The sequence below is a fragment of the Nylanderia fulva genome, unplaced genomic scaffold (assembly GCF_048542155.1).
Source record: "Nylanderia fulva isolate GAGA-0341 unplaced genomic scaffold, ASM4854215v1 Scaffold139, whole genome shotgun sequence".
NCBI lineage: Eukaryota > Metazoa > Arthropoda > Insecta > Hymenoptera > Formicidae > Nylanderia > Nylanderia fulva.
The window spans coordinates 156233-180306 of NW_028189611.1; the positions used below are offsets into that span (position 1 = coordinate 156233).

The following is a 24074-nucleotide window of genomic DNA, read 5'->3' on the forward strand; positions in this document are numbered from 1 at the left end:
ATGATATTAAATATTTTGAAATGCCATTTATCTAAAACTAATTTGCGCCAATTGAAAAAATTGTCGGCTTATTTATCATTAAAATTATATACATCCACTTCAGCAGTTATTATGAACAATAAGGTAAATTATCTTGATAAAAAAACCATTAATCTTATTATACAATTAAATTTGCTTAGTGATAAATTTTTGCTATTAAGAAAGATTGACAAAATTTTCTTTCTTAAAATTCTCTAGCATTTTTTATAGAAGCTCAGAGACTTACAAAAGTAATATTCTTGATGAGGTTAACATAAATATTTGTCACTTTATTATTTTTATTATAAAATGTGTATGTCTGTGCATTTTACACATGTATTCTTTTAACATTTTTATAATTTATTAATATTATTTATATACATATATACAGGGTGTTCGGTAACAGGTGGGCCAAAATGTAAGGAGTGATTCTACATGATAAAATAAGACGAAAATCAAGAATGACAAAATTGCGTTCGAGATTTCGTTTATTAATTATAAATATTTTACACTTTGCAAAATATACATCAACTGTTACGTTGTAAGTTTTTGTATACTTATGCGTCACAGTGTATTTTGACGGCGACTCTACCGATGTACCTTACGCACGCCAAATATCGGAAAATTGCCGTGCGTCAGGCGCCCTTATTGCGAAGTTTAAAATATTTATAATTAATAAACAAAGTCTCGGACGCAATTTTGTCATTCTTGATTTTCGTCTTATTTTATCATGGAGAACCACTCCTTACATTTTGGCCCACCTGTTGCCGAACACCCTGTATATAATATTTTGCATAAATAAATAAATATATTGTGCAAAAAACAGACATACAAAAATTATAGAGTTGAAAAAGATTCATTTGGAGAAATGAAGGTGCCAGCAGATAAATATTATGGTATTCAAACTCTTCGAGCAATAATAAATTTTCCAATTGGTGATACATTTGAGCGTATGCCTGTAAGAAAAATAGCAATATTACCAAAATTTCAATATATTCATTTTTTATATGTTTGACATAATCAATATAAATAATTGTACAGTACAGACTAATAGTTGCTTTGGGTATAATAAAAAAAGCTGCTGCAGAAGTGAATAAAGAATATAATTTGGACCCCAAAATTGCTGATGCCATTGGCAAAGCTGCGGATGAAGTGATAAGTGGAAAGTTATATGATCACTTTCCCTTAATTATTTGGCAAACTGGATCGGGTACACAAACCCACATGAATGCCAACGAGGTAAATCTTACTTTAATTTAATTATTATTAGATTAATTAGTATATTACGAACTATACTCATGTATTAATAATAGCTATTTTATTAACAAATTAATTAAAAATGATGTTTTTTTTTTGTTTTTTTTTAATTGACCAACAGAGAGAGAGAGAGAGAGAGAGAGCCAAAGCACAAAAAATTAATTATTCGGAACTGTATCTCTTGGTTCGAGATCACTAAGTTCCATATATAAATTAATCTCGAAACTTACATATGGAAAAATAGGCGCGAAAAATATAGGTCCGAAAAGTCGCTAAAGCGGGAATCGAACCCGCGTCTTTCACTTTCCGGGCGACTGCTCTTACCAACTAAGCTATTCAGACCCTTTTTTTTTAACCAAGAGATACAGTTCCGAATAATTAATTTTTCGTGCTTTGGCTCTGTTGGCCGATTTAAAAAAAAAAACATATTTATATTCATAATATTGAAAGCCGATAAAAATATTTCTTTCTGATTTAATTGAAAATAATTTATGTCAAAAAATTATTAAAAATTAGGTTATTGCCAATCGTGCGATAGAATTACTTGGTGGTGAGCTTGGTTCAAAGAAACCTGTACATCCAAATGATCATGTCAATATGTCACAAAGTACCAATGATATGTTTACATCAGCTATGAATGTAGCTGTTGGCTTAGAGATTCATAAATCATTAATCCCAGGTTTAATAGAATTGTGTAGAGCGTTGAAAAAAAAGTCCGAAGAATGGGAAAATATTATAAAAATTGGTAGAACGCATCTGCAAGATGCGGTACCATTGACATTGGGCCAAGAATTTTCAGGTTTATATTTGTGCAAAATATTTTAATTTAATTAAAATATGAGAAAAGTGGGACTAATTAAGAGCCAAGCGTGCTTAATGATACGCGAAAATATGATTTCAAAAGTTATTTTTTATTTTCATATACGTTTCGCTCCTCTGTTTTAGACCATCTTCAGCATGTAATACAGTTCTAGTCGTTCGCACAGAAATTATATGCTGAAAATGGTCTAAAACAGAGGACCGAAACGTATATGGAAATAAAAAATAACTTTTGAAATGTAAATTTCAATATTTTCACGTGTCATTAACCACGCTTGGCTCTTATTTAGCCCCTCTTTTCTTATATTTTAATTCTTATTAACGGAGCCATATATCAAATAATATTTTAATTGATTTTAAAATATAGTTCACAAAGAATGTATTTTGTGCAACCGGCGCGCGAAACGTCGCCCTTTACGCACATAATGGGATTTTAAAAAGGGCTCCCTTTCCACGCACCGGTCACACAAAATATCGTAGCCAACATGTGTGGGTCATAAATCGGCCGATCGTGCGGATTGTCACACTCGACTTCGCTTCGTGCGCCAAACTTTCGCACTCTCGACCGATTTACGATCCCCCGCACTTGTTAGCTAATATACTATTAAAATATTTTATTTTATTCGCAAAAGGATATGCCACGCAAGTTGAAAATGGTATTAAGAGAGTGAACGATACGCTTCCCAGATTGTATGAATTAGCTGTTGGTGGTACAGCGGTCGGAACAGGATTAAATGCACGAAAGGGTTTTGCGGAAAAAACAGTTGCAAAAATTGCACAACTCACTGATTTACCATTTGTACCTGCTCCAAACAAATTTGAAGCTGTCGCTACACACGATGCAATTGTCGAAGTACACGGTGCTTTTAATACAGTGGCTGTTTCCCTCATGAAGGTGTGTATAAGTGTATATCTATTTATGTATACAATTACTACAAAAATACAGGTTTCGGTAAATATGGATATTAAAGAGAGATCATAATATATCATTACAAAGTCAAGTTTATTAGGGTGAATCTCCTAATATGTACATATACTGGGTGTAATTAAACAAAGGTATACGAATTAATCACACCATCTGGTGCAGGACAACAAACTAAATCGAAAAGTTAGCCATTTTTTAATCTGAGTTTTATTTTTGACGCTATAAATTATTAAAGTTGGCCAATTAGCGCATGACTACAACAGAAAACAGCGTAGGCGACGCTTAAGTAAACCTTATTAGCATTCCTATTAAGGCAGCGCCTATATGCTATATAGCCCACGCACTAATCGCTCGGGACTTTTCGATTTAGTTTGTCATCCTACATCTGATGGTATGTTTCGTATACCTTTGTTTATTTATTTAGTTACACCTTGTATATGCATACATATATTATTGTATCTATCTAGTCCTAATAAAACTTATATTCTATTTTACATATTACCTATATATAGATCGCAAATGACATTAGATTTCTCGGAAGTGGACCTAGATGCGGTTTAGGTGAATTATCTCTTCCAGAAAACGAACCTGGGAGCTCTATTATGCCTGGAAAAGTAAATCCTACACAGTGTGAATCAGTGACTATGGTGTGTAGTCAAGTAATAGGCAATCATGTGGCAATAAGTATCGGTGGCAGTAATGGCCACTTTGAACTGAATGTTTTTAAACCGCTTATCGTAGCCAATGCTTTAAGATCCGGAAGACTTTTAGGTGATGTTTGCACCACTTTTGTAAAAAATTGCATTGAAGGTATTATTCCAAATATCGAAAATCTAAATCGAAATGTTAATGAAAGCTTGATGCTTGTCACAGCACTAAATCCGTACATTGGTTATGACAAGGTATATTTTCTCATATTTTTTCATATTATATGTATAGAGTGCTCCATGTTAAACAATGCACTGTTATTTTTTCGAAATCCAAGTCCTTCCATCGGGGAAAAATGTTTCATACAAAAGTTGTAGGATTTCGAGAGTTTTTTGTAGTAAGCATAGCCTTATTCAAGGTGGAGACATTTTTGAGATTTAGAAATCATCATTATTTTTTAAAACAAGACTATCATAATTTTTTTACACAAATTAATTCCTATAGTTCTTAATATTTCGCGTAATAAATTGCTAAAGTGGAATAGCCAAAAAATAATTTATTTACCAGATATTTTGCCAGATGCAAAAAAAAGATTAAGAATTGTCGAAAAACTATATGTTAAAATAAGATATATTTCGATTTAAAAAAATATATCTTATTGTAATATATAGTTTTTCGACAATTCTTAATCTTTTTTGCATAGAATAATGAAATAAATCAATTGTTATAAGAAAAACATACTGTATATATAATTAAAAAATAGACTCCAAAAAACCTTAAAACCTAGTTGCGGAATGAATTGCGATTGAAACATTGATTGCAAAATCTATTGCGGTCAGTGACTGATAAATAGGTGCGGAATAAGTTGTGAAAGGAGTTGCGATTAAATATTGGTTGTGAAATGATTTCCGGCTATGGGGGAAAAAGAATGTCATTATCGATTCATAACGGTATAACAGTAAAAATCATACACTTCAAAAAACTGTAATAAAAAAACTGTCCATTTTTTAGCTTTTTACCTATTAGGTTTTTATGCTATCCAGACAGCATAGAATACTTATAATTATTTTAATATTTTATAAATATTTATCATAAATATTTTATAAATATTTTTGGAGTTATAGATTCAATAGATCCTAAATATTTATCATAAATATCAGAAAATATTTACAATAAATATTATGGTAAATATTATAAATATATTTATTAAATCATTATGATACAGATTTTTTTATATTTTCTTTAATAAATACACAGTAAGAAATCATGAGTTAAAAAGACATAATCAACGATTTTGCAATTAAAACACTCGATTGATATAGTCTAATCTAAAATTCGGTCGATTAAATGTTTTTGTGTTTTTCAAACTCTATTAGCCATTTATAAAAAAAAGATGTAAAGTTTATAAGTAACTTATTAGACATTTATTTAAAAATAGAATATAAAATTATAATATACACTAATAATATACTTAGGCAACAGAGTAGTTTAACAAATAAATTTACGTACACATTGATATATACGTAAATTTATTTGTTAAAAGACATTTTGTTGCAAAATGTAGCTCAAAAATAGAAATAATTTTATGACACTTTTAATTTTATTAATTTCTGTTTTTGTCTGCCTTATATAATTCTCACGACAAAAATTAAATACGAGAAAGATACGTTACATTACACGGTAAATGAATAAAGAACTAACAATTTAGTTAAAAAATATTTATAAAATTACTATAAATATTTATTTTTACATACCATAAATATTATATAAAATATTTAATCTATGTTTTAATAATATGTTAAATAAAGGTTTTTATAAAACATTTTTTAAATATTTATTATAATATTTGAAAAAAATATATATTCATAAATATTTATGAATCTTTATCATAAATATTGTGTGCTGTCTTGGTAAGGAATTCATTGATAGATACAATTTCTCATAAAAAATATGCGGGGTCCTTTTTTAATTGCAAAAGTATGTTTTTCTTACACCAATTGATTTATCCCATTATTTTCTATGCATAAATTATTGAGATTTTAACAATTTCTTACGCCAAATATTAAAAGGGATCGATTTGTGTAAGAAAATTATATATGATGGTTTTATTGTTGTAAAAAATAATAATTTTTAAATCTCAAAAATGCCTCTATCTGGAATAAGGCTATGCTTACGACAAGAAGTTTCTCTCAAAATCTTACAACTTTTGTATAAAACATTTTTCGATAGAAGCCTTGGTTTTCGAAAAATAGCAATACGCAATACGTTATTTAAAATATAGGACACCCTGTATATAAAATATATTTACACCTATATTTTTACATAAATTAATAAATAAAGAGTAGTTTTTTATACTTATATATACCTATAATAAATATTCTTGTAAGCATATTTATATTTATAATTCTTCTAATTTTAGGCTGCTATAATTGCTAAATACGCGCACAAAGAAAAAATTACATTAAAAGAATCTGCATTGAAACATGGAATAACGGCGGAACAATTTGATCAGTGGGTTAAACCCGAACAAATGCTTGGTCCTAAATAATTTCTATGTTAATAATATATTTATTAGAAATATATATACTTTAATTCGTTCGTCTTTGTACATTGCTATCAACAGAATCTGATATGAAGAAAAGTGCATGTTAACATTCACACACTAGCGAAATATTTATATTTTTTTACATATGATAAAATTTTATCTCATCTATATATTTTTCAAAATTGATATTATCGATATATACTATGTTTCATTATATGCACAATGCATATTTTAAAATTATATTTAATAAAAATAATGGCTATTTTAATTAATATGAGAATTAGGGGGAGCGATGGTGAAAAAGCTTAACAGAAAACTTCTTTTACTTATGAGACTTACCATTATTTGCTGTATCAAAAAAATAAATAAATGTTTAATATATAATATAATAAATAAATGTTTATTTAATAATTTGCTAGGAAAAAATTAATTATGGTGATAAAACCCTTAACATATAATTATCATATATAATAAATACACAGAGCAATGACACATTTATTTTTGCAATAGTTTAATAAATGCTCCATATGTCATACATTTTTGCAACTACACATGGTAAATATAAAAATACATAAGATCCGTCATAAAATATACATTGTAAACATATCGCAGGTATATAAAAATATATAATAAACAAAGTTTGTTTATAAAGATGTTATCCTTCTGGCGAATGCACTTTGTCGATATCTAAGAATGCTGATAGTGTGCTGTCAAATTATTATTGCGTTACTTGTGAGACAAGATCAGACCAAAATGTTGAATAATCTTTCAATATAGTTCCACTAAAAAACAAAAACAAGGTATTATTCTAATGAAATTATTGAAATTTCAATAACGTAATTAAACATACAATTATAATTATAAATAAAATTATATAAATTATTGTGCTAATGTCATCTTTTTTTATTTTGTATGATTCTATTTATCACCATATCTCTCTCATTATATCTATTAATTTATTAATATCCTATCAAAGAAACTTTTCCTTGTTGGCTTTATTTTTAGTACATAAAAACATACTTTTTAATATATATAAATTATTTATCATTATATATATATATATATATATATATGTATGTATATATTATACATGCTATCATAATATGTAAATATATAAAAATTGTAATACGTAAACTATTTTTAAATTATTAAATATAAATATGTAAATCGCCTAATATATGTAAAATATTTATGATGATTCTTGATTGGCTTTGTGAAATTATAAAAAAATTGTGGTTGCATGAATATATTTCTAGCTCATTTCAAAAAATTAATTTTCAAAATAATATATGATTAAATTGCTTTAAGTTTTGTAAGATAAGTGTCATAAGATAAATTTCAAAATTTTCAAAAATTATATATACGGAGAAAGGCTAAAACTTTTGAAAAATATATAACACATTATTTTGAAAATAAATCTAATTGCATTGTTATAAAGTATATTTTAAAAAATCACAAAATTTTTTAAATTAAGTTAAAATGAAGTCAGACGGACGTTTCGACTTGGTTTTTTCAAGTTGCCTTCAGCGCAAAAATTATAAATAATTACAAGAAGAATCAACTAAAACATTGTATCAAACTAATAACCTACGGAAGTCATAATATGTTTAAAATATTTTACAATAAACAAATATTAAATAAGTTAGCAATAGACAGTCAAATTGTTAAATTTCATATATATACGATTAACCATGTTTTATTTAATTTTTTCTTGTATCTTATAACTTCTTATTATATGCGTTGATTCTTAGTAAACTTAATTACCATTATACAGCTCTTGCAAGCCTTTTTATACTCCTTAATTTTAATATCAAAGAGCTTTTTCAATTGTTACAAAATTTTTATTTAAAATATTTTTTCAAATTGTTCCAAAATAAAATATTGCACTTACGTGAAATAAACGCTACCACGTGCATTTGACGGTGCATTCCAAATAAAGGTGGCTTGCTCTTTTTCGCGTGGATCCGCGTGCGTCACAGCGCTGCATTCAGAATGTGTTTTTGTGTTCGGTGTTTGTGCCCATGATCCAATCCATTGTTTTGTTTTGGTATCACGTGCCTGCACAAAAAATCCTTGAAATGGTGCTCCCCCTATGGTAACTATAAAAATAAAAAATCGACACAATTTGTTTTTGTATTTAACTTATCTTTTATTATTGATTCATATTTGCAATACAATAATATAGTGCATATGAATTTTGAACAAATCCGCTAATATTTTTTATGCTAATACTGTCAAAATATTTTTTTTTATTTTATTGTCTTTAAAATTTTAATATTTTTTAAGTATTAATTAAATAAAAAGTAGGTATTATTGAATTAAATCGATTTTTAAATTTATAAGATTTTTATAAATCTTATGACAGTATTAGAGCAAAAAAACATTTTAGAATAAATAATCCAATTAATATTAATATACGGCTCTTATTATAATAACAAGATAGAAAGAATATTTGCTGCGAGTGCCAAAAGGCTCTTGCACAATGCCAAGCAACAGGCAATAGGAATAAGAAATAGAAAATATCCACCAATAGGAGCAGAGAATAATATCTATCTCCTTTTCCGATTGGTTGACATTTTCTATTTCTTATTTCTATGGCCTGTTGCCTGACATTGTGCAAGGGCCTTAATGCTTAGCAATTCGCTAAGATAAGTCGAGGAACAATCTCGAAATTGAGATTTGAATTCCTCTGTTCCCTTTACCCCTCTTAAATTGATGTAGACGAAAAAAATATATCAGTCTGAAAAAATCGTTTGTTATTAGTACACACTGATTGTATACATATATACGTGATTTCATTAGTATACATATAGACAAGAGAGGTATATCGGTTCGTTAAAGTGTCTGAATAGTTCAGTTGGAAGAGCAGTCGCCCGGCAAGCGAAAGGTCTCGGGTTCAATTTCCCGATTCAGCCGACTTTTTCGGACCGATATATTTTTCTCGTTCACATCAATTTAGAGGGGGTGAAGGGAAGAGAGGAATTCAAATCTTAATTTCGAGATTGTTCCTCGACTTGTCTTAGCGAATTGCTAAGCATTAGGCTCTCGCAGCAAATATTCTTTCTATCTTATTATAAATAATCCACTTTAAAAAAAAATATGTATTAATTTTTATCTGAACTAGATAATATAAACGCGCGCTAAACAAACTTTTTCTCCGCGAGTGTACATAATTTTAATTTGCCAAATTTCGATTATGTACATAACTTTAATTCTCGAATTTCTACATAATTTTAATTCGCCTAATTTCTATTACAAATATAATTTTAATTCGCCGTATTCTTTTATGTAAATAATTCATTCTATTTCTACATATTATGTAAATAACTGTAATTGTATCTAATAGAAATTCGGCCAATTGAAATTATGTATATAATAGAAATTCGGCGAATTAAAATTATAACAATAGAAATTCAAGAATACTTATGTATTGTATTAGATTGTTCGGAAAGTTCGTTTCAATATAAGTTTGAACGCAATATTTTACACAAAGAGGAACTTTATTTAAGCAAATATGTACCGTTTTGTTCAACCATCTTGGCCCATCTTTCCGGAAGTAACATGATGCCTTTCTTCCAACATGAAGGTTTCTTACTGGCGAAGAATTGATCAAAATGATTTTTGAGGATTTCGAATGACTCGAATTTCTTATCCTGAAAAAAATTTTACAAAAAAAGAAATAGATAGTAGTCAGATGGGGCAAGATCTTGAGAATATGGAAGATGAGGGAAAACGTCCCATTTTATGTTTAATATAGTTTCCTACGGATAGACATCGCGACGTGAGGCGTTATCATGGTGGAAGACAACTCCACTCAGTTCAGAGCGCTTTCGTGCGATGGCAGTCTTCAATTCGTCCAGCTAAAGGCTATACTATCTATGTGAAGTTAGCTGATGAGCAGAAAATAGTCTTTAGTGCCCTCGCATTTACTGATTATGTAGAAATACATTAAAACGAACTTTCCGAACAACCTAATACATAGTAGAAATTCGATGAATTAAAATTTAAAATATAATGGAAATTCAAGAATTAAAGAGTGACCGCAAAAAAATTGTTTTTTAGCCTGTTTTTGCAACTTGGATAGCGAGCTTGGGATAAAACATAAAATGGTTCAGCAGGTCTCAAATTAATCGTCATCGAAAATGAAAAGAGGCACCTTTTAGTTTTTTGAAAATTTTCGAATGTTACCCATAATTAGGGGTTAAAATTACTCCAAATCACAATATGGCCAAATCGAAAAAAGCTGAACAAAATTTCAAAAAATCGAGTAATTGACCTGAAATTCTTGACTGTTTTTGGGGTCGCTGATCACAAAACTACTATCCAAATTGCAAAATTCAATTATTTAAACAATTTATAGATAAATAATTATTGTTAAAATAACTTTTTTTACATTGGGCATGCTGCACATATAATAGTTATATGTTTTTTGGATCACTGATTACGAATGTACTATCAAAATGATTTTTACAATAATTATTTATTTATATATTATTTAAATAAATAAATTTAGCAATTTTTCGATAGTACATTCGTAATCAGTGACCCAAAAAACATATATAATCATGTGCAGCATGCCCAATGTAAAAAAAAAGTTATTTTAACAATAATTATTTATTTATAAATTGTTTAAATAATTGAATTTGAATTTTGCAATTTGGATAGCAAATTCGTGATCAGCGATCCCAAAAACCTCACAGTCAAAAATTTCAGGTCAATTACTCGACTTTTTGAAATTTTGTTCAGCTTTTTTCGATTTGGCCATATTGTGATTTGAAGTAATTTCAACCCCTAATTATGGGAAACTTTCGAAAATTTTCAAAAAATTAAAAGTGATGCCTCTTTTCATTTTCGATGACAATTAATTTGAGACCTGCTGAACCATTTTATGTTTTATCCCAAGCTCGCTATCCAAGTTGCAAAAACAGGCTAATTTTGCGATCATTCTTTATGTTCAATGAAAATTCGAGAATAAAATTATGTACATAATAGAAATTCAGCGAATTAAAATTATGAAAAGATTATAAATTCAAGCATTAAAATTATGTATGTAATGGAAATTCGACGAATTAAAATTATGTATATAATAGAAATTTGCCGAATTTATACCTATAATATATACATAATTTTAATTCGTCGAATTTTTATTTCGTACATCAAATTAATTCTTTATTTTTATTATGTATATAATTTGTCCCGAAAACAATTTTAAAAAAGTATCCCGACGCGAAATAATTAATTAAATTGTCCCGGAGACAATTTTAAAAAAGTATCCCGACGCGATAGAAATTGGCAAATTAAAATTATTTATATAATAGAAATTTGATTAATTAAAATTATTTACATAAAAGAAATACGGCAAATTGAAATTATGTACATAATAGAAATTCAGCAAATTAAAATTATTTATATAATCGAAATTCGATAAATTAAAATTATGTACATAATAGAAATTAGAAATTCAATCAATTAAAATTGTTTTTCATAGTAATAATGTAAAGTGTAAATTTAATATTATAAAGCGCAATCAACAGTTGTTTTTGAAACTTAAGATAAAAGACTTAAATTATAAGCTTAATTTTGTCAAATCAAAAATTAGATCCGCCGAACAATGTATGCGAAATTATTTACCGATGGATTTGGTCAATCAATTTTTTGAATTGAGTAAATTTACACTTCAAAAGTTCAATTAAAAAAAGAAAATGATAGCAATTAAAAAGTATAATCAATTGAAACGAAATTGTGATTTTGAATTAGATTAGTTTAAAAATATTGATAATTTGTCATGGTTAGTTAACATCAGCAAGAAGGAACTGCCTAACACAGTTAAGAACATTTTGAGTTTGGATCAAAATTTCGGACTTCCGTTACAACAGTCAAATGAGAAAGATCGATTTACTTACACGTTAGAAGTAATAAAAATTTCGAAGCTAATGATTTAAAAATATCTCGAGAAAATAGGTCAGATGTTAGGAATATAATTGTTGACTCTCTAAGTAAATTCTTACGTGATAAAAAGCACATTAATTATGTAGACAGATTGATTTCGGAAGGATTTTCCGCTTGTAAAGAGTTTCTCAATTCAAATAAAGATATCGTAGTTACGCGAGCAGACAAGGGACAAACAATCGTAATCATGGACAGAACAGATTATTTACAAAAAATGAGCTTCCTACTTAGTACGTATAAAAAACTTGAAAAAGATCTTATAAAACCTTTAACGAATAAATTAAATTCATTGTTAAAATCGTGGCGATCTAATGGTCTTATCGATGATAGAACGTATAACGCTTTGAATTGCATAAATGGGAATTTACCACGATATTACGGGCTTCCCAAGATACACAAGAAGGGTTTTCTACTGTGTCTCATTGTATCTTCACTCGATAGTCCGTTTTATAAGTTAGCGAATTATATTCATAACATTATACATTGTTCCAGCGAGAAACCAAAGTCGCACATAAATAATGGATGGTCATTTTCAGAAAATATTAAAGATAGAACAATCAATGATTCTGAAATAATGATTTCTTTAGATGTTTCATCGCTATTTACTAACATTCCTAAAGATTTAGTTATGAGGGGTACTGAAATGCGGAATGGAATAATATATCGAAGAATACAAATTTAAATTTAGAACAATTTTTACATGTAATAAGTTTGATTTTGGACTCAACTAATTTTAGATTTGAAGGACAATTTTATGAACAAATTTATGATAGTCCAATGGGATCTCCTTTGTCCCCAATTTTAGCTAACATGATTATGGATGATTTGGAATCACATTCTTTGAGCGTGTTAGATTTTTCAGTTCTAATATATTACAGATATGGATGATATTTTTGTAATAATACCCACTGAAAAGTTAGACATAGTTTTATCTACGTTTAATAGGTATGATGAGCGACTAAAGTTTACGTATGAGATCAAATGTGTAACTCGTCATTAAATTTTTTAAATACAACTGTATTGCGTTGTGAAAATAACAAATTGATAACAAATTGGTTTAGAAAACCGACGTAGTCAGGCAGATATATAAACTTTCTTTTAAGTCATCTTTTAAAATATAAAATTAATACGATTTACAATTTAGTGGACCACGCTTTACTACTATCTGATGAACGGTTTTATAAGGAAAATTTAACGATAGTGAAGAATATTTTACGAAATATTTGTTTCCCCAAAAAAGTTGTCAATCGTTATTTTTACAAAAGAGTAAAATTCTTAAAAGACAAAAAGAGTTCAAACAACCTTGATACTGGGATAAATGATACTAGAAACTTAATATGGGATAAATGTTGTTTATAAGATACCGAAGCAGCTCAACTCCTTAATTAAGTTTAGAAAGAAATATCTTTATCAGCTCTCAATACGAGGGTCACTATTTATATTTCGGGAATTGGCAACACTGATGTCATGTGAGTCCATCTGACTGTTCCATCGTAAAGTTTGACATTTTTGACGATATACGTACTCAGAACATTTTGTCATACGGACGCTATTTGTTTATTTTATATTTAGTTGAAAGTTTCGTCTCGGCAAAAAATGGAACTGAATCGTGAACATTTTCGTGCGATGATTTTTTACGACTTTCGACGTGGATTATCACAACAAGAGTGCGTCAATCAACTTAATTTGACTTTTGGCGATGAAGCTCCATCAAAAACCACTGTGTATCGCTGGTATAGTGAATTCAATCGTGGTCGTAGTTCGCTGTCCGACGAGTTTCGTGAAGGTCGTCCAAAATCGACTGTAGTGCCAGAAAACATCGATGCTGTGCACGAAATGATTAAGCAAGATCGTCATATAACCTATTGTGAGATTGAGGCATCCCTAAGCATTAGTTCCACCAGCATATATGCGATTTTACATGAACACTTAGCTGTACGAAAGTTATGTTCGCGTTGGATCCCACATAATTTGACAATCGCTCAAAAAAAGGCTCGTGTCGATTGGTGCAAAGAAATGCTTAAGAAATACAATCGAGGTGCTTCAAAAGACGTTTATAAAATCGTGACAGGTGACGACCCACACAACACATGTACGTCCTTTGGACGTCCAATATATGTCCTCACATGTCCCCCATTCGTGGGACGTCCAAAGTACGTTATTCGGACGTCCGATATATGTCCTCACATGTCCCCATTTGTGGGACGTCCAAAGTACGTTAGTCGGACGTCCTGTTAAAATTTCAACTGCGATGGACAGTTGTAGGACTTTAAAAAGACATATTCCGGACATCTTACAATATATCGAGTATATGTATACCCTGTAGTTGAAAACTTAATTTTTATCGATAACATTCGTTTAATACATATAAATTTTGGTTGTGTCTTTTTATATCCAAAATAAGACGTTTATTTTATGTCCTGTAGACATCCTCCGTTTAGTTCTGTGAGGACGTCTGAGCTGAAGATTCTAATTCTATTATTATTATTAATTATAATTTTCTTACAATAATTTTTATTTTTTACAATTTTTTTTAGAGTGACTTTTAATCCTGATAATTTTAGACGCTAGTGCGCAATGCGCTGCGCATGTCCTGGTCGGCCGGGTTTTCACGTGTCACAACATGTTTCGTGCTCGTGCTCTCGTGTGCCGCTCGTATCTCTCATACCTCGTGTTATTGAACAAAGAGATATTTATTGCAGAGAATATATAGAAAAGTCTTAGTGAAAATATCAATAATACCGGATTCTGTGTAAGTCAGTGACGCACCGCCAAAATACTACTGAATGACAACAATCATAACCTCAGATTTTACAGTTTGTGTTGATTAAAAACTTTCTATGATAAAATTTTCATAGATGTAAAAATCGAACTATATAACGTACTCTAGAATTCTGAAAACAGTAATGCATGGGTTATATTCATATTTTACTACTCTAGAAATGATAAAGGAATTTAAATTGACAAAAAACACTGAAAGTTTATAAAAATTTACACATAATTGTATACGTTAACTTTGAACACTTTAATTGGAGTTTTTATTTTAATTTTTTTTATACTAAGTAAACTGCGTGAACATATAAAAAATAGCACGTCAGTAATATATTATTTTGTTTTTGTTACACTAACATAAATTTTATAAATAAACATATTGATAATTTTGATGAGCTACTGGTTATAATGCTGAAAGTAGTATACTTAAGATAATATTGCAAAAATTATATACATGTATTTTATTGATTTAAATAAATTCTAACTATCTAAATATATAATATGGTCTTAATAGTTTTCAATGAGCATTATTGAAACATTTGTTGCGTTCAGCAGAAAAAGCAGCTCATGCGGCGACTGTTGATTCTTTAATGTGATTATTTCCTTTAGTTCTTCGTTGGATCTAAACATAGAAACTAATCACATTAAAGAATTAATAAGCACTCATTGGCCGGTATTCATAGTCAGATCTTATATTTAAGATCGTCTTAAGATCTCGTTTAACCAATCAAATAGCCGTATAACGTCATTTGATTGGTTGAACGAGATCTTAAGACGATCTTAAATATAAGATCTGACTATGAATACTGGCCATTGTGCTCTTTTTCTGTTGAATGCAGTCATTATATCCACATAATTACATCCTTTGGATGTCCGTAGTAAGCACTAAGGATATCCGCTGGACGTCCCATTTATAGCCTATGGATGTTGTTAGGCGGAACATAGGACATCCTTAATACATCCACAGGATGTACACGGGACGTCCATCGGATGTCCTTGGTGCTCGCTTCGGACATCCAAATTATGTTGTAATTACGTCCATGTGTTGTGTGGGGAATCATGAATATATTCGTATGAGCCCGAAAGTAAGCAGCAGTCGACTGTATGGGTGTTCCAAGATGAACCAAATCCAACAAAAGTTGTTCGCGCACGAAGCACTTCAAAGAAAATGGTGGCCTGTTTCTTCGGAAAAACTGGACATATTGCAACAGTGCCTCTAGAGGATCGTAGAACAGTAAATTCTGAGTGGTACACAACCATTTGTTTGCCAGAAATCTTCGGTGAAATAAGGAAAACAAACAAGAGACGTCGGATTGTTCTTCATCATGACAATGCGAGCTCTCACACATCGGCTCAAACAAGAGACTATTTGAGCACTCAAAACATCGAATTGATGGGTCATCCGCCGTACAGCCCTGATTTGGCACCCAATGATTTCTTTTTGTTCCCATCCGTGAAGAATAAACTAGGTGGTCAACGATTTTCATCGCCCGAAGAAGCTATTGAAGCGTTCAAAAATCATGTTTTGGAGATACCTCATTCGGAATGGAATAAATGCTTTGAAAATTGGTTTAAGCGCATGCAAAAGTGTATCGATCATCGTGGCGAGTACTTTGAAAAACAATAAAAATATATTCGCAGCTTAACTATTTGTTTTTGTTCCTATTCCCGAAATATAAATAGTGACCCTCGTATTAAGAATATAAATATGATGTTTTTTAAATCGGCCAACAGAGCCAAAGCACGAAAAACTAATTATTCGGAACTGTACCTCTTGGTTTGAGATCACTAAGTTCCATATATAAATTAATCTCGAAACTTACATATGGAGAAATAGGCGCGAAAAATATAGGTCCGAAAAGTCGCCTTCCTATCGGTTCCCGCTTTTGGACCTATATTTTTCGCACCTATTTCTCCATATGTAAGTTTCGAAATTAATTTATATATGGAACTTAGTGATCTCAAACCAAGAGATACAGTTCCGAATAATTAATTTTTCGTGCTTTGGCTCTGTTGGCCGATTTAAAAAACATCATATTTATATCCTTAATTAAGTGTGGGAAGAACAGCTTGCCGATCGATTCTGCGACTAACGTGTAGATTAAATTGCAATAATTGTACTGCATCGTATGAAGAACAAACAAAGAGACATGTCGCTACACGGATTAAGAAATACTGTAAAAATATTAAATTACATCATAGTTCGCATTCAGTTGTAAGTAAGCACCGATGTGAATTTAATTATGATTTTGATTTAAAAAAATTTGACATTTTACATATGGAAAATCATTTAAGAAAGAGAGAGATAGCAGAAATGTTTTTCATTAAAAAATAAAATAATAACATAAATTCACAAAGGGATACAGAATGCTTAAACGACATGTACAACAAAATTATAAAGAATATATTATAACTTGAGGATACTTCGGCGTGACATGTTGACTATTTCTCGTATAAACTTTCAATCATTTGACTTTTATATAATTTATAGTTTAATAATTATCGACAGTATTACTAATATGAAGATTTAATTTAATGATATATATTGTAAGTAATTTTAGTTTATTGTTTTAATTTTTGTCATATATTGAATTGCATATGTTAATAATTATATATTTTAGTGTTCACTTAAAAAGGACCACAACCACATGGTCGAAACGTAGTAAATTTAATAAACAAAATATTACGCTAGTTTTGATTAATTATTTCTACTCTCCTAAATTAAAATTATGTACATAATAGAAACTTAGGAATCTAAATTATGTACATAATAGAAACTCGAGAATTAAAATTATGTACATAATAGGAGTTCGGGAATTAAAATTATGTACATAATAGAAATTCGATAAATTAAAATTATGAACATAGTAGAAATTCACGAATAAAAATTGTGTACATAATAGAAATGCAGAAATTAAAATTATGTACATAATAGAAATTCGGCAAATTAAAAATATATATTTAATAGAAATTCGAGAATTAAAATTACATATAGTATATATAGTAGAAATTTAGGAATAATAATTGTGCACATAATAGAAATTCAGCCAATCAAAATTAAGTACATATTGTATAATAGAAATTCAAAAATTACAATTATGTGTATAATATTAATTCGCGAATCAAAATTAAGTAAATATAGAAATTCGAATCAAAATTATGTACATAATAAAAATGGAGAATTAATTTCATGTACAAAATAAAAATTCGATGAAATAAAAGTATGTATATAATAGAAATTTGCTGAATTTCTGTTATATATAATAGAAATTTGCTGCCATAGAAATTTGTTATTATATATAATAGATATTTGCTGAATCTCAATTATATATATAGGTACATATAATTTTAATTTGTTGCATTTCTATTATGTACATAATTTTAATTCTTGAATTTCCATTATGTATATAATTTTACACTCAATCACAAAATTAATAAACATTTATCAAATTTTAACTATTATATACACCAAATCTTTTAATATACATTATACTATCACTACATTAACCCCTCAATACATACAACTATCAAAATATGCCTCTTACGAAGTAAATGCTGTGACAGAACCGGCATCGCGGAAAAGAGGCAACAATAATACTTCGAGGTTTTCGAGATAAACCAATACATTCGAAAACCGACTTAACATGCCTTTTTTAAAGAAAGGATATATTGAAATTTATGAATAAAAAATATATATATGTAACTGCATATTGCAAATTTTCTGAAAAATATAAAATAAACTATATATATGCGTTTTCTTGGCACTATAAATTAATTTATTTAATTAATCTATGTATTTTATAAAAGTATACAATTTGCAATATACAGTTACATAACACAAAATATTTATTAATTAATAACATTATAACCCAAGTAGCAAATTGACGTCATTTTGATGTTTAATGATGTCTTTTTGACATTTAATGATGTCAGTTTGCTACCTGGGAATATAAGCCCTGACTGCATATATATTTGATTTACCTGTGATTTGGGAACCTGGACCGTACCGTGATGACGAGGCCAGTATCTGATAAGGGCTCGTATGTAAAGGCTGCGATCGCGCTTGGCCGTGATAAGGTTGATTAGGTCGTGGTTTTACACAAGTATCCACCGGTGCACCGTCCGGAAAGCCGAAAACGGAAATTGAAGAGGAAACGACGAACACGAATAAGATAGTAATGTATCTGGCGGGATGCATCCTTCTCGCTTTATTTTGATGACGCAGAAATATACACATATAAGAAAAATTCTATTTTATACAGGGTGTCTCAGATCTACCATAAAATCTGTTAATGGCACCGATAATTTTCGAGTTATAAGCAATTGAAAATACAGTTTTTCGCAAACTATTGTAAAAATAAAATATTAAAACTCAGGGTTGGGTAATAACTATAATTAATTAGTTAAAAGTTAAAGAAAAGTTAATAACTTTTAACTTAGCTTAGTTAATTTAAAATGTATTAGGTTTTAACTTCAACTAGTTATTTTTGACCTTAAATTTATTAACCTGTTTCCTACGTTAAATTTTTTTATCTCTGAATATCATTATATTATTTTTTATAAGTTATAAACGTATTATATTTAAATTAGAGTATTATTAATTTTTGTGTTTATTTGTCATCAATTATAATTACCAAAAAATATATTTTTATATAAAAATCAAAATCTCTTTGTTATTTGTTATTATAAATTTTAAAAGAATTAACAAACAAAATTCTAGAGATTTTTTTCAATTTTTAAAAGTCTTGGTAGTACACCGAGAATAATGCGTGCCTTGCGCACGTTTTGTTTCCAACGAAAATTTAGTTTCGTTGTAAATGTATGTAGAAAACATCCGCGTATGGCTTTTTAAGCCTTCCTTATGATTTAGATTTATAAACAAAATTCTAATTTAATATAAATATTTTCAAAAATTTTAATTTTTGATTTAACTTTAGTTAATTTAATCTTAACTTTAACTGAGTTAATTTTTTATTCATGCAACTTTTAAATTAACTAAATTAATTTTATAAGCAACTAACTTTAACTTAACTTAGTTTGAAAAAATCATTAACTTACCCTGGCAAAACCACATTTTTCAATAATTTCAAGGAGAGATTATACTTTAATAGAATTTTAATTTAAGGCTTAGTTGCAAAGATACATGATGACAAAAATTAGGAACATGCAAAAAATGATGGTCTCCTTCTCTCGACATTTTCGCCGAGGAAAAATCATTCCCAAATGATCTCAGGAATCTGCCATTAACCAAGTTAATGGTCTCTATATAAGTATATTATTTATTCTCATCATTTGATGCAATTTTCTGAATCGCAATTTTCGAAATTACTTTAATAGAAAAAAATAGGTTTAAATAATAAAATTTAAATTGTAATTTAAAAAACCAATACACTTTTTCGTACAATTCTTTAGGTAGCAAGAACGATGTTTTTTTATCATAAAATAATTTTATAGTAATTATATAACGTGCATTATTACATATTACATTTATAAGCAAAAAATTAATTGACCAATAACTTCTCAGTAACACCTTATGCAATGTTATCTATAACATTCAATTTTGTTACACTTTTAAAATATTAATATAATTATATATATATTTCTATTGTAAAAATAACTAGTATGATATGTTAGATAAATAATATGCATGTCGTAGACTTATTAATGAATTAATATTAAGGCATATAGTTTATTTTTTGCAAAAAAATGTCACTTTTTTACACCAATGATAACTTAAAAGACCAAATGGATATTGTAAAAACTTACTTGAGACAGATTGCTATTACATAAAAGAAATTATGCAAAAAAAGATGTTTATCTTTTCTTTAAAAGATATCCTTGTGATAGAGAGGCACGTAAGAAACTACGGTATACGATCGCTTGCCGATAAGTCAAATATAGTTAGTGAGGTCCCCAAGAATTGCAAAGTTGTACTCGTTTTTTGCTAATTGATTACTTTCACTCTTCGTCAATCTTGTAACCGGTTTCACCTTGTTCGTTTAGGATATATATATATATATATATCTACAAACTGCTATATGTAACAAATACTACTATTTTATTTGTCATATATAAAACGAATTATTTCTATTATGTACCACAAAATATGTAATAATGTTATAATATTTTATCAATAAATACATAAAATTAATCTATTGCAAAAATATTATAATGATAAATTATTATACTTATCAATTAGCACATAACATATTTTACTGTAATTATTATTTTTGTTATATTTGAAAAAACTAAAATATTTAATAAAAAATAATTATTACAGAAATAATATAGAATATGTTAATATAAAAGTTAGTGCATAAATAATATTTTAAAGATTTTATTTTTATTTTCAATTTAACAAAAAAACGAATTGAATATGTTTTCTTTCGATGATGAGTTCATCCATAAATAAATATCACAAATTAAAGATTGAATATTTTAGTAAATAATGCATAGTAATATTAATAATTTTTTATAACCATTAATTTTTTACATTTAATATTTAAAGTAAAACTTAATAATAATATAATTCTTAATAGATATATGTAATATATAATATATTTAATATAATATAATTTGTATATATATATATATATATATATATGTTTTATAAGAGAATATAAGTAAAAAGTATATAAGTGGAAAGATTGACAAGAGATATTTTGTAAATAAATAATACAATTACAACAGATAATAAACAAATAATTATGATGTTAACATAAACATCAACATGCGCGCGTTACACACATAACATTTAATAATAATCAAAACATATATATCAAAAAAATTATTAAATATGATACGTGTGTAAAGTTGTACTCGTATATACATATATATATATATGTAAAGTTGCGACCGTTTCTTTATAAAAGTAATGCGTTACCGTTACTTTTTGTAAAAAGTAACGCGTTACCGTTAAATTACTCGTTATTGATTTTAAAAAGTAACGCCGCGTTACTGTTACCATTGCTCAAAAAGTAACGATTCATTACTTTTTCGTTACATTTTCGGTTTTTGTAATGCTAGAGCCTATTATTATTAAAATGTATAATTATATATAGAAAGCATTTTTTAATATTAAATATTTATTTGCATTTATTGCATGTAATCTTTATTATTTATTATATTAATTTAATATTAACTCAGAGAGAACTAAAAAGTAACGATAAAAGTAACGGCTAATTCGTTACCGTTACCACTGTAAAAATGTAACGACGTTACCGTTACCGTTACAGGTAGAAAAAAGTAATGATCGTTAAGGTGGGTTTAGGATGAGCTTAACGTAACGGAACGTAACGGAACGCGACGGAATTCGGCTATTACGATCGCCTTTACGTAACGAATTATTAGAACTTAACGCGACATCAAGCTTTGCCAAGCTTTGTCGCGTTTCGCCTAGTCGGTCTTTAAAAAAATTTATTATAATTATTAAAATAATTATTATTAATTATAATTCTTATTATAGTTATAATAATTATTATAATTATAATCATAAATATGTATATAATATTAGTTACTAATATATTATTGTAATAATTATTTTATATTTATACAATTATAATTATTATAATTATAATCTTAATAATTATTATTCAATTATTAATTAATTAATTTTTTATTTAAAATTACATTAAAAATATTTTAATGTAACTTTTTTTTTGTTTTTTTACGCGCGCTACATTCGAGATTAAGAATTTGACATTTAACATTGTGTTGCTCATTCGGAGCTTATAGCAATAGAAGATGTCAATTAACGACACGTTATTGATAGAGTGTGTTCGTGCGCATCCCGAAATATACGACAAGGGACATGCCGGATTCAAAAATTCCGGCATAAAAGACTCCGCATGGAAGATTGTTGGCGAAACATTGAATGGTAGGTTATATTGCATCTTTTTTTTAAAATTTATATTTATTACATTAATTTATATATGTTTTTTAATATCTTTTTTGTTATGATTTCAGCATCAGCGACAGATTGTACGGCCAGGTGGCATACTCTTCGCGAGATTCGCGAAAGAAAAACGTATTTTTGAGCAGGAGGGGAAGTCTGGAGCAGCAGCCTCAACCCGTCCAGAATGGGCCTTATATAGTGTTATGTCATTTCTGACACCGCACATTAGGAAGAGAAAGTAAGTTTGGTATATGATGGTTTGTTGTACGAATTTTCGAATAATTACGATAATTTTTTTAATTATTTCCGGTTGCAGATCTGTGGACAATTTTCAAACAAAGGCGTTGGTATCTAAAACTACACCTTCACCAGATGAAGAAATAATAATAAATGAGCAAGCTGTGGACATTAATAGCGCACCCTTTATAATTTCTACCTGTTCTACCCTCTCCTCGCCTGGCTGTAGCTCATCAGCTGCTAATATGCCTTATTTGGGACCTACAAGTCGTAAGAGGTCAAAGGTGGACGAAACAGATGAATTGTTCAGAGAGACTCTTACTAATTTAAATAAATCTATGGCTGTAGCCAGTGCTCCTACTCCACCACTATCATCACCACCTTCAATTAATGATCCAGACGTCTTGATTAGCAGAAACGTTGAATCTTGTCTCAAGAATTTAACAAATATGACGTTAAGACTTAAATATAGAAGGAAATTTAGATCTATAATCCAAGATTGTGAGGAGGAGGCTGAAGATATAAAATTATCAGAATTTATAGATATATAATTCGTTTATTTTATTATCTTATATTTTTAATTTATTACTTTATTTTATTTATTTCTGTGTTTATTTAAAAATAAAAATGTTTAATTCTATTTATTTCTGTTTAAAAAATAAAAATTCTATTTCTTTCTGTGTTTAAATAAAAATGTTTTATTCATGTTTTGTATTAAGATTTATTTAATTAAAAAAAAAACTCATGGCAGTAAGTGTAGATCTTGAGGGGGGATAATTCCTTGCCGGATCCTCACAATAGTGTCTTGATGGCGCATAACCCCAGGCCCATTCACGAATTCCTTCAGTGCATCTCTCTGTTTTAAAATTCCTAGAGCAGCATTTCTTGCACCCATCCGTGGACCATTAATGATGGCTCCATTTTCCCCACTGACAACATCATGCCATTCTCCTTCTATCAATTCGCCAGTTGGCAATTCTTGATCCACAAACGAAGGAGGGCAGTACTCC

The 24074-nt window shown here is 28.6% G+C and overlaps 3 protein-coding genes across 6 annotated transcripts; 2 read left to right on the plus strand and 1 right to left on the minus strand.

Moving 5' to 3' along the window:
* Window positions 1-6215, plus strand: LOC114935998 (putative fumarate hydratase, mitochondrial). Of its 3 annotated transcripts, none has more exons than XM_029308962.1 (7): window positions 1-127; window positions 843-976; window positions 1060-1257; window positions 1792-2074; window positions 2727-2989; window positions 3532-3921; window positions 6087-6215. In XM_029308962.1, the coding sequence occupies exons 1-7, from the start codon at window positions 1-3 to the stop codon at window positions 6213-6215; spliced, it is 1524 nt and encodes a 507-aa protein (XP_029164795.1). The 3 variants fall into 3 exon arrangements, with proteins under 3 accessions (XP_029164795.1, XP_085336164.1, XP_085336165.1); XM_085480038.1 differs by having other exon boundaries at window positions 1-124; window positions 840-976; XM_085480039.1 differs by having other exon boundaries at window positions 1-123; window positions 845-976.
* A 554-nt stretch (window positions 6216-6769) lies between these two features.
* LOC114935994 (putative defense protein 3) lies at window positions 6770-20806 on the minus strand. Of its 2 annotated transcripts, XM_029308957.1 has the most exons (4): window positions 20700-20806; window positions 18915-19139; window positions 8104-8311; window positions 6770-6994 (listed from the first exon to the last, which is right to left on the minus strand). In XM_029308957.1, the coding sequence occupies exons 2-4, from the start codon at window positions 19129-19131 to the stop codon at window positions 6931-6933; spliced, it is 489 nt and encodes a 162-aa protein (XP_029164790.1). In that variant the 5' UTR covers window positions 19132-19139; window positions 20700-20806; the 3' UTR covers window positions 6770-6930. The 2 variants fall into 2 exon arrangements, with proteins under 2 accessions (XP_029164790.1, XP_029164789.1); XM_029308956.1 differs by lacking the exon at window positions 20700-20806 and having other exon boundaries at window positions 18915-19172.
* A 2142-nt stretch (window positions 20807-22948) lies between these two features.
* LOC114936002 (uncharacterized) lies at window positions 22949-23548 on the plus strand. The gene is made up of 3 exons (XM_029308966.2): window positions 22949-23065; window positions 23144-23483; window positions 23537-23548. Exons 1-3 carry the CDS (start codon window positions 23031-23033, stop codon window positions 23546-23548), a joined length of 387 nt encoding a protein of 128 aa, XP_029164799.1. The 5' UTR covers window positions 22949-23030.
* Window positions 23549-24074: the final 526 nt, after the last annotated feature.

Excerpts from the sequence above, each read along its gene's own strand:
- LOC114935998 (XM_029308962.1), top strand. The coding sequence starts at position 1 with ATGATATTAAATATTTTGAAATGCCATTTATCTAAAACTAATTTGCGC. Across the intron at positions 1,258-1,791 it reads CCCACATGAATGCCAACGAG|GTTATTGCCAATCGTGCGAT; the intron begins GTAAATCTTACT and ends ATTAAAAATTAG. Across the intron at positions 2,990-3,531 it reads TGGCTGTTTCCCTCATGAAG|ATCGCAAATGACATTAGATT; the intron begins GTGTGTATAAGT and ends ACCTATATATAG.
- LOC114935994 (XM_029308956.1), bottom strand. The coding sequence starts at position 19,170 with ATGTGTATATTTCTGCGTCATCAAAATAAAGCGAGAAGGATGCATCCC. Across the intron at positions 8,312-18,914 it reads TCCAGGTTCCCAAATCACAG|TTACCATAGGGGGAGCACCA; the intron begins GTAAATCAAATA and ends TTATTTTTATAG. Across the intron at positions 6,995-8,103 it reads CGTGGTAGCGTTTATTTCAC|TGGAACTATATTGAAAGATT; the intron begins GTAAGTGCAATA and ends TTTGTTTTTTAG.
- LOC114936002 (XM_029308966.2), top strand. The coding sequence starts at position 23,031 with ATGTCATTTCTGACACCGCACATTAGGAAGAGAAA. Across the intron at positions 23,066-23,143 it reads CCGCACATTAGGAAGAGAAA|ATCTGTGGACAATTTTCAAA; the intron begins GTAAGTTTGGTA and ends TTCCGGTTGCAG.